At 30.7% G+C, this 11,011-nt stretch overlaps 1 protein-coding gene across 1 annotated transcript; it reads left to right on the top strand.

The window, feature by feature from the left end:
- Positions 1-4,672: 4,672 nt before the first annotated feature.
- Positions 4,673-5,604, top strand: LOC127122456 (uncharacterized). The gene is made up of 2 exons (XM_051052796.1): positions 4,673-4,741; positions 5,120-5,604. Exons 1-2 carry the CDS (start codon positions 4,683-4,685, stop codon positions 5,595-5,597), a joined length of 537 nt encoding a protein of 178 aa, XP_050908753.1. The 5' UTR covers positions 4,673-4,682; the 3' UTR covers positions 5,598-5,604.
- Positions 5,605-11,011: the final 5,407 nt, after the last annotated feature.

Raw genomic sequence — 11,011 nt, 5'->3', positions numbered from 1 at the left:
GTTAACAAGCCATGAAATCGTGTGTGGAAAGTGGAAGTTCAAGTATGTCAAATGGTCATCCAACTTCAAGCCATGCGCAAGTTACTCATTCTTTGTCCAAATGAGATGAATTTGGACTTTTTGGAAAGGTTAGATCAATAGAAACAACTTTACTGTTGAACACTTTTTCATTTGAAGCTTGGATCATGATGAATTTTTAGGTGGAAGTTTGGAAAATCAAACATATCAAAAAAAAAAAAATCTAAGTGTCAAGCCATATGTTCACTTCTTCCACCTTGACTAACTTTTTCTATGGGCTTTAAATGAGAAACGTTCCTTCATCAAAGTTGTATATCTTTAAAAATCCTTAAAATTGGTCACAAATTTGACCTCATTTGGATTTATCATGAAGGAGTTATTCATTTTAGAAGTTGAGAAAAATCACTTGTTCAATGGTATTGGCCCAAAATGACCCATAATGTCTCCTCATATCACATGCATTTAAAAGTTGAATTTGAACTTCCTACAAACATAAAAGTTTAAGTATACATCTTGAATTTGATCATTAAATTTTAATGGCTTTCATCTCATAAAAATTGAGCAAGTTATGGTCTTGGGAAGTTAACCTTCAAATTAGGGTTTAGACAAAATGACCTATAATCTTTCACCATAAAAAATGACTTTCCAAGCAAAACTAGCTCTTGACCTAAACATGAAAGTTGTTTGGAATGTCATTTAGAGTAACGTTTCTCTTGGAATCATTTACATATGACAAACATTATAGGAGATAGGGTCTAGGGAATCCCAGTTTTGACCAGTTGACTTCCTCTTGTCAACCACCATGAACCAACTTGCTAGCTTGATATTCTCTTGACTTTTGGAACGCATGGAGGATCATATATGCATAAGATGATGTAATGTGAAGTATCCCTTGAAATATTTGATCAATTTTTGAAGAAGCTTGTTGAAGAAGTCACATAAGATACCTAGATGAACTAGGGTTTCCAAGGCAAACCAACTCCAAACTCTTGATGAATTCTTGATCAAAATAACATGTGAACATCATGTGGATCCATATATGATACTTAGAGCCATAGTAAACCAATTCTTGACTAAACTCCTTGCATTGAGGGTCTCAAACCCTAGATATGGACTTGATAGAGCATAGGTGAGCATATCCACTACCTACATAAGGGTTACACTATACAATGACATATTTTTGGTATTTTGGTTAGTAAATAAAGAAAAATGAAGTATGATAAAATCCAATGGTGCTTATTGATCTCTTCCAATGCAAACCCAATGAATTAAGGGTAAGGAGGATGCCAAGGTGTGATCCCAATGCCAATGCATATGATGAGAATAACATGAGGGATCTTAGGGTCAAAATTGGGGTCTTACAGCTGCAAGATACTGAAGTGGATTATGAAGGGGAAGTTATTCAGTGTTCCATGTTAGTAGACTTTTAACCCGTGAGTACGGAAGAAGCTCTCAAGCAGAAAGTATGGATGAAGGCCATGAGATAAGAACTTAATGCCATAGAGAGAAATAAGACTTGGAAGCTGACAGGACTTCCAAAGAACAAGATAGCCATCAGCATGAGATGGGTTTATAAGGTGAAACTAAATCCAGATGGATCAATTGGAAAACACAAACCAAGGTTATTGTGAGAGATTTTCTGTAAAAATCTGGGTTAGATTACCTTGAAGTGTTTGCGCCTGTAGCAAGACATGAAACAATCAGGCTGGTGATTACGATATCTGCTAAGAGGAATTGGTATCTGATGCATTTAGACGTGAAATATGCATTTCTGAATGGTCCATTAGAAGAAGAGGTTTATGTGTCACAACCTTCTGGATTTGAGAAAAAGAATCAGGAAGGGATGGTGTACAGATTACACAAAGCTTTGTATGGACTGAAGCAAACCTCTAGAGCTTGGACTCTGAATATTAATTCATTTTTCAAGAAACAATGATTTCATAAATATGAGATGGAGTATGGTGTCTATGTTCAACATACTTCTGAAGGCAATACGATTATGGTGCGTTTGTATGTTGATAACATATTGCTAACAGGAAGTTGTGAACATGAGATAGCTAAGTTCAAGAATGAGCTGATGAATGAGTTTGAGATGACCGATCTAGGAAATATGGTTTATTTTTTAGGGATGGAGATTATGTACTCTGAGAAAGGCATAATTTTACATCAACTGAAATATGAACTTTAGCTTCTGAAGAACTTTGAGTTGCTGAATTGTAAAGCTACTATCACACCTGCTGATACAAATCAGAAATTATATTCTGATTCTAATGGTGATGATGTAGATGTTACAACGTTCAAGCAGTTGGTAGGGACTTTGAGGTATTTGCGTAATACCAGGCCCGATATTTGCTATGCAGTTGGAATAGTCAGTAGGTTTATGAGTAAATCGAAATGGTCTCATTCCCAAACTGCTGTCAGAATTCTAAGGTATATAAAGGGAACTTTGAAGTATGGAGTTTTGTTCCCTTCTGGTGTTGAAAATGACTCATAACTTCCAAGTTACTCAGATTCTGATGGTGTGAAGGCAGAGTTGACAGAAGAAGTACTTCTGGATAATTGTTTAAGTTTATGGGAAGTCCTATTTCTTGGTGTTCCAAGAAGCAACCAGTTGTTGCTTTGTCAGACTGTGAAGCAGAATATATTGCAGGTGTTGTGACTACATGTCAAGTTGTATGACTTCTGAATTTACTATAGGATCTGAAGATCAAAGTAAACAAGTATCTGAAGCCGATGATTGATAACAAGCCTGCAATCAATCTTGCAAAGAACTCAGTGATGCATGGAAGAAGCAAGCATATTGAGACTAAGTATCACTTTTTGAGAAATTAGGTTCATAATTGAGTGTTAGAAGTTATGTACTATAGAACCCAGAAGCAGCTGGCAGATGTTCTGACGAAGGGGATCAAGACTGATCGATTGATGGATGAAATTGGTGTTGTTAGTTTTGGTTATGCTGAATATGAATTAAGGGATGATGTTAGAATTAATTCATATTTTCATAAACTTGTTGACAAAGTTTGTTAGAGAGTATTTTAGTATTTCTCATTAAGTCCCACTTGTATTTAAACAAGTGAATGGTGTGAACAAATTATACCTTTATTCCTTTTGCAGTATGTGCAGTGTGTGTGTGTACCCATTTGCAACCATTTTAAGAGTAGTGGAAATTTGTTATTATTCTCTATTCTCTCTCTTATATTTATTGTTCATCTTTATCATCTTGTGCACCAACAATATGTAGGTTAGTCATTGTTCAATTATTATTAAATAAAAAGATATCTTGTTTTTCAAAATTTAACAGTAATATCAAATATTGTATGAGACCCTATTTAGCCACGAATCAATTGTGTCAAATTTTGTGAGGAAAGAAGATTCTAACTCAATAAACCCATTTAATCACTGCCTCCCTTTAATATATACCCATGCATTTTAAATGTAAAGAAAGCTATTCGTGACATTTTTCAAACAAAGAACATAACGCCAGCTCTTCACAAACCAAAGGTAAATTTAAGTTATTTTACTTTGACATATGTGTTGAATTGTAATTCCTTGTGTCGAAGCAGGTTGCTCGACAGAGTAAGGAAGTGTCAAACTACCTATGTCTATTTTAGTAGTGTTATCTATTTTGGACTTTTATAGTTTTGAGCTTTGACTTGAGGTACAAGTTAACCTAAATCTATAAATAGAGGGAGTAACCTTTATTTTGAAATAGAGATGAATAAAGTATTCATAACACTTGGAATTCACCAGTTGCAAAGTGAATAAGAAGTTTTCCACAGTTTGTGGACAGAGAGAAACTCTGCAAAATTTTATTACTCTTCTCCTTCATCGTTCTTTACTTTCTTTCTCCATTGTTCTTCTCTTTTCGTTGTTATTGTGTGGGTGATAACAATCTTATTCATCAAGATTGATTCAAATTCTCCATAGATTTTGGGAGATTTCCAACAATATGGGGTCTATTTCCGCTGAATCTATTTGTGACCACAAGCAGTTTTAACCATATTTTAGATTACTTCCTTTGATTTACATGGATCATTCTATTGAAATCTAATGCAATGGTCTTGTTCAATCCTTCTTTTAATTGATTGAAAACTAACACAACACCATTTCTTTTTTAAGACATAAGGTCTAAAGTTTTTGGTATAATGCAAACAAAAACATTAAAAAAATTAAATATTTATTTTCATTTTGATTTTACATTTTTAAACAACTCAATATTAATATAAAAAAAGAAAAAAAAAGGTAAAAATTCAAACCACAAGTTTTGAATGAGTCAATTTGTAGCAATTAAGAAATCCAATTTTATCTCGCTATACCTTTTCAAAATCAAACAAAATCTCTCGAAAAAAATGGCATGAAAGCCATCTAGTCTAATAATATATTCACTCACCAAAATAATAATATATTGAATGAATGAATAACTAACATCTCAAAAGTTATATATGCTCTCCATATCAAGTGATTGTGAGTGAAGAAAAATCTAATTCAGTTAATTCAAGTAAGTACTTCATCACTTTAATATTTTTTTTAGTTATATATTTTTACTCTCATCCTATTGTTTTCGCTTTTAATCTCTATGCAATTCAAGAAAGCTTTATATATAAATGTAATTATATCATATGAACACACATGCATCCATGTTTATTGTGACAGTGAAGAAAAAGATGGAAGAACACGTGATTGCAATGGAAGGATCTAATATTCCATTTCTACGTAAACCAAGGTATAATCATTTCCATTAATTTACCCTCGTGCAATTTCACTAGTCTTCATGGTTTTAAATTGTAGATACAATGCATGCAGTTGCTATTACGGGTATTGTGAGTACGATCATTGTAGTTGTTGTGATGTGCATCACGACCATTGCAGGGTCTTGAAAATTTGAATTTTGATAAAAATACCTAAAAATCATGTGTGAAATATTCTGATTTGATTTTTAATAATGGTCAAATTCATGGTTTTAATTTACACCGTCGTTATCGTTTAAAACGGTTGCAAAAACTATAACATTACGGTTGTGGATTGCAATTTAAAACGATGAGTTGCTTTCAATTTATTGCGGTCCAAAATAAAATTCATAAATCTCATTCTCTGTATATAGGTCCGTTATTAGCGACAGTGAGAGGTTGGAGAAAGTAACTTTGAGCTCATTGGCATTATGCTTGGTATTGGTAATCTTTTTTGCACTAAAGATATCAACATTTGGTGATAAGTTCATGACAAAACATGAATCACCCATTTCGATTATTGTCACCTCTTTTGTTTTATATGCTCAAATATCTCTACTTGGTATTATAGTAAACCACCCAGTTAACAAGAGCATCTTCGTAATCTTATTCATGCTGCTTCCATTAACTGCAACATCAGTTATAATAATGATCATCGTTTCATGGACTGCTGCTATCACCATATTCATATCATGGATGATCGTAATTGCAACGATTGTTTATATTAACTGGGAAGAGATCTTCAATGTAAATATAGTTGTTTTGAATACATTTGGATGTATAACAGCAACGATTTGTCTCATTTCCTTACTTTGGAACTTTTATTGCATGTTGGATGCTTTACATTCTTAATTACATTTTCTTCTCATGTATGGACTATCTTTGAAATTTGTTTATCTCATGATTAATAATGTTTATGAATGGAATAGACTCACATTAGTGTTTTGGATTTGCATGGTTATGATATAGCGTTTTTATTTATAATTTTGTTTCTTATGAATTCTTTTCACCGGTTTAAATCTATTTAAAATTTAATATTTAAGAACGATTTTGAAATCAATCTTATATCATATTTATAAGCTTCCATTTGCATGCAACAAGCTAAATTCTAATTTGATATTATGTGTATGTCAATTTGAGTATCTTAAACAAAATGTGGATTTTTTACCTAATTAACCCACATTTTCGAAGAAATTCCCAAAATAATCCAGTTTTCAAAAAAATTCCCAATATACCCCACTTTTAGAGGGAAGCGCCAATTGGATTGGCGCCCCCTCTTAAAAATTGCAAGGAGGCGCCAATTGGATTGGCTAGGGCATCTGCCCTAGCCAATCCAATTGGCGCCTATGTGTAATTTTGAAGAGGGGGCGCCAATCCAATTGGCGCCTCCCTTAAAAAAGCCTCAAATGAAAAAACTTCCAACATGAAAGTTGTAGATCTTTTCAAGACAATTAAAAATTCAAATGTTGCAAAATTTATATCCAAATTCATTGTCTTGAAAAGATCTACAACTTTCATGTTGGAAGTTTTTTCATTTGAGGCTTTTTTAAGGGAGGCGCCAATTGGATTGGCGCCCCCTCTTCAAAATTACACATAGGCGCCAATTGGATTGGCTAGGGCAGATGCCCTAGCCAATCCAATTGGCGCCTCCTTGCAATTTTTAAGAGGGGGCGCCAATCCAATTGGCGCTTCCCTCTAAAAGTGGGGTATATTGGGAATTTTTTTGAAAACTGGATTATTTTGGGAATTTCTTCGAAAATGTGGGTTAATTAGGTAAATTTGCCACAAAATGTAAAGTAAATGAAAATTTAAATATTTACAACTATTTAAATCGGAATATATATTAGGATTTGCACTTATGGAGTTCAGAAGAATTTTTTTCTTTTTTCCTTACTCATTGTCACATCATCCTTATTCTTAAAAGATACCCATAAAAAAATGAATTTAACTAGAAATTGAGGCCATCAAAGTTTCATAAGAAATTAGTTAGATTGCTTGTTTGTTTTCACAAAAGAATTAATAAGGAGAATTTAATTTAAAATAGTTTAGGACAAGTTCTATAAAAAATATTTATCGCTAAATTAATAAAAATGAGCCTAGAATTTTATGTATTTTTTTGGGTCACAATTATACGTAAAATAACTATTTACACATTGATTAAGAAAATTAATTATGTGTAATTAATTTTTTTTGAATTCATATATAATGAAAGTAAAGTTTACTAGAATATCCTTAATTATATTTGATTAATCAATTAATAACATTAAATGATTTTAAATTAAATCAAAGGTATATTAGTAATACAAAATAAATTAGTTTGAATATTAATGTCTTATCCTTATAATATTGGTGTAGATCTAAGTTTTTTTTTGTTTCTAACCGTGATCGAACAGAATATAACAATTCCTATAGAGCCATGAAAATTCACTATTCAGAAGGTTTAATAGGAGACCGAGTATTCTCAAAAAATTTACCAACAAATTCAAAAAGAAAGAAAATCGCCAAAAAAAAAAAAAACTATTGCAATGTCTATTTAATTAGCAATGTGTACAGAATGTAAACCTATTCCCTTTAAAATGTTAAAATAATTCAAACAAGGAGAAATATTTATTATTAATAACTATCCTAAAATTTAATACAAATATCATATGTCATGTCGGACGCGAAATGAATTCACCTCAATTATAATATCGGAATAATAAAAGGTGACATAAAAAATGGAAATTTTATCCCTCAACTTAAATATAACCAAAGAATTAGTTTAAATGATCATAGATTTACAATAACTTTTTTATATTTTTCAAACTAACATCATATACCTTTTGGTTTAATAATAAAACCGAAGAATATATATATATATATATATGAGAGAGAGAAGAGAGAGAGAGTTCTCATTGTTTCCACGTAATATTAATAAATTAATTTGTTTACAAACTATATTGTTTACACATGATATTATATTGTTTACACATAATATTAAAGTAAAAATGTTCTTCATCGTTGTCGGTGAAAAAAAATGTTGGACATCTTGAAAAATATCAAATGTCGAGGATCCTAGTTTCATTAATCTTGAATAAGATCAAATGTCTGATATAAAACAAAAAAAAGTTACATAAATAAAATAAATATTCAGTTAAGAGATTATGTTAGAACAAAAATATTTGAACCAATTTGTTTTCCTGTATTGCAGTCCACCACATAAATCTTTGACAAAGTAAATATACTATCACCAACCACATATTAAATAAAACTAAATTTTTTCTGTTCTTGCAATCTATCACATTGATACTTTTACTTTGTAAAATTTCATGGCGCTATGATTAAATATAGAGGGTTTCACTACAACGTTTGAGTTCCTTGTGGATTCATTACTATCAAATTTTAATATTCATAATACTTTTATGATGAAGGTTTTAGGTTTCACGATGATCACTAATGGAAGTGTTTTGAGCATCTTATTAAATGGACGACAAATATTTGTTTAAGGATGGTGAATAAACTGAATAAACACGCTTATATTTTACCTCGATTATTACTCAAAACTTAAGCGCCACATACCTCTCGGTTTTTCCGAAAAGCCGATGGAAAAATCTTTTTTAATACACAAAATATTAAAATAATTTGTTTAAACAAATCATGAGTTTAATAATGAATTCTTGGAGAACAACCTATTTTCTCTTTTTTTTTTGCAATCCATCACAGAGATATTTCATTATCTTGAGCTAATATTTTCATGGCAAATGCTTTCACATGAAAGAGAAAAAATATTTTCTTTAATTGACAACTTAGAAAGGTTATTACAAAAATATAACAACAACATCAACATCATTATGTGAGATAGATTGTAAGAGAAAAAACATATTTTATTCAATATTGAAGAACATTGGTAGTATGTGGTTTTTCCTCTTGGTTATATGAAAAACTGAGGTAATATGTGGATTTATATATATTTTTTAAATATCACGCTTTGGAATCATATCACTAGAATAGTAATGATCATCCCTATTCAAAAGGTAATGTGTCTTTTAGATTTTTAATGAGGCATTTGAGCTTCTCTGATTGTTTCACTTCCTTTTTTTCTAATTTATTTATACACTGTTCAAGTCTCATTTCATTTTCATCTCTTTGTGTCTTCAAATCTAGTGAAAACCTTTTGTTGATTTTGATGAGTTAAAAGACAAAAATTTTGATCTAATGAAAACTATTCCAGACAAAATTTGAAAGGTTACTTTGATATGCTTCATGGACCCATTTACACTAATCTCGTAACAGAGTTCTGGTTAAATGCATTCGTTAGGAAATCTGGTCAGACAATACATATAATGTATATGGCTTTCCCATCACCATTACACCATCACTTATTTCTCAGACAATAAAATGTGAAAAGAAAGGTAGTTGTGTTGAACATTATAGATTCAACAATGTCTTCTCAACCCTCCTTCTCCTAATTTATGCCAACTACAATAAGCTCACCATTTATGCTACTCTCATCCCAATTGGTAAAGTTTAGCATCAACTTCTAGTGTCAAATCTTCGTCCAAGAGAGAAACAACTAGAAACGCTTACTTTAGATGACAAACATCTTTTGTACTTCCTTATCCACAACATCAAAGTTAATCTTCCTCTTACTATTTTTAACTTTTTAATGGAAATTGTTGTGGCCTCTCGCGAAGAAATGACTTTTTTCATATCATATGAAGAGTTCTTTCTAGATTTTTCTTTCAGTTAGAGATAATTAAAAGGGTAAAAAGAGAAGGATTAACTGTTTAAGTTGAAAGGAATCAAAAGTTTGAATATGTGGAATACTAATTAAACCATTGAAAAAATATAAAAATTAAGTAACTGGGATTCGAAGCAACATCCCTAATATTTATATTCTCTTTAAAAACTAAGGTAATAAGTTATATTAAAAATAAAATAGAGCTCCCTTATAGATATATTCCCTCGGTTTTATGGAAAACTGCTGTAACAGATTATTAACTTGACGCTATCAGGAACTATACTCTTGGTTTTTAACATATTCAAGGTGAAATCTTCGTCATAAAAAGTTTTATTTGTAGTAGTGACAATCGTTCACATATAAAAGATTAATACCTTGTGTTTAGAATACTGCTACATAAAAGATATTTTATATCGGTGGCCTTTTGAAGTAAGGTAATCTATTATGGTATGTCTTTCATATATCACATTAGGTGACTAATCGAGGTGAAAAACTTCTATTCACCTTGATCAATAGTGTAGTTAATGAGATATCATAACTTATCACCTTAATTAGTAGTTTATCTGATAGAATATTCCAATTTTTCACCTTGATCACTATTGTAATCGAAGTGATATTTTAATTTTTTACCTCGATCAATGGTGTAATCGAGGGGATATCCCAACTTTTCACCTTGGTGATTATTGTAATCGATGAGATATCTTAGCTTTTCGCACCAATTTTGCAGCATTTTATTTTTAAAATATGAATTTTATATTTTAACATACATTATCCTTCAAAAATTTCTTTGGGGTCATTACAGACACTATACTATTGTTTCAAAAAATGACTTAACCTATTAATATGACAAACTAATATATATATATATATATATATATATATATATATATATATATATATATATATATATATATATATATATATATATATAGCACATATTTCGTATAATCAGTGCTTATATGATCAATGTATCTAGAAAAGAAATTTAAAAGCCTCAAATTTGTGAAAGATAGGAAGTGTTAAAGCTCATTTGATCTATTTGTATGAGTGAAAAAAATCTTGTGAAAGTTGGAGAGTAACTCCTAGTATATTAAGACAACTCACACACATAAATAAAACTCTTTTAAAATCTTATTTTACCTAAATAAAACACCTAAATATGTTTTTAAGCCCTAATTAATTTATTAGGAGACTATCAATTGTATTGGAATTTTTCTTGAACTACCTAATTGATTTGATCCTAAGGCTAATTGATTAGATGAAACAAAATCAATGATATAATCAATTACTTGAGGAAGTTAATCGATTAGAAATAGGACATAATCGATTAGGTAAGTTATTTGGCCCATGAGCCATTTCCTTTTTGAGCCAATTCTTCTCCTATATAAAGGCGCATTCTCTCTTCATTTCACACCAGAATTCGATATTTCTCTAATTCTTTGCAATTTATATATTTTTTTTGTGTATCTCTAAATATTTTAATTTCACAAAGTTTCCTCAGTGTCTTGTGAGTGAAAATTGTTTGTGAGGAAATAGTTGTATTGTG

Source organism: Lathyrus oleraceus, chromosome 1, assembly GCF_024323335.1.
Source record: "Lathyrus oleraceus cultivar Zhongwan6 chromosome 1, CAAS_Psat_ZW6_1.0, whole genome shotgun sequence".
NCBI lineage: Eukaryota > Viridiplantae > Streptophyta > Magnoliopsida > Fabales > Fabaceae > Lathyrus > Lathyrus oleraceus.
The sequence above is the reverse complement of the archived record's forward strand: the minus strand, read 5'-3'. Positions and strand labels throughout refer to the sequence as shown.

What these genes read in the sequence shown, in the direction of transcription:
- LOC127122456 (XM_051052796.1), top strand. Translation starts at nt 4,683, where the DNA reads ATGGAAGAACACGTGATTGCAATGGAAGGATCTAATATTCCATTTCTA. An exon ending in CCATTTCTACGTAAACCAAG is followed by an intron (nt 4,742 to 5,119) that starts GTATAATCATTT and finishes CTCTGTATATAG; the next exon opens with GTCCGTTATTAGCGACAGTG.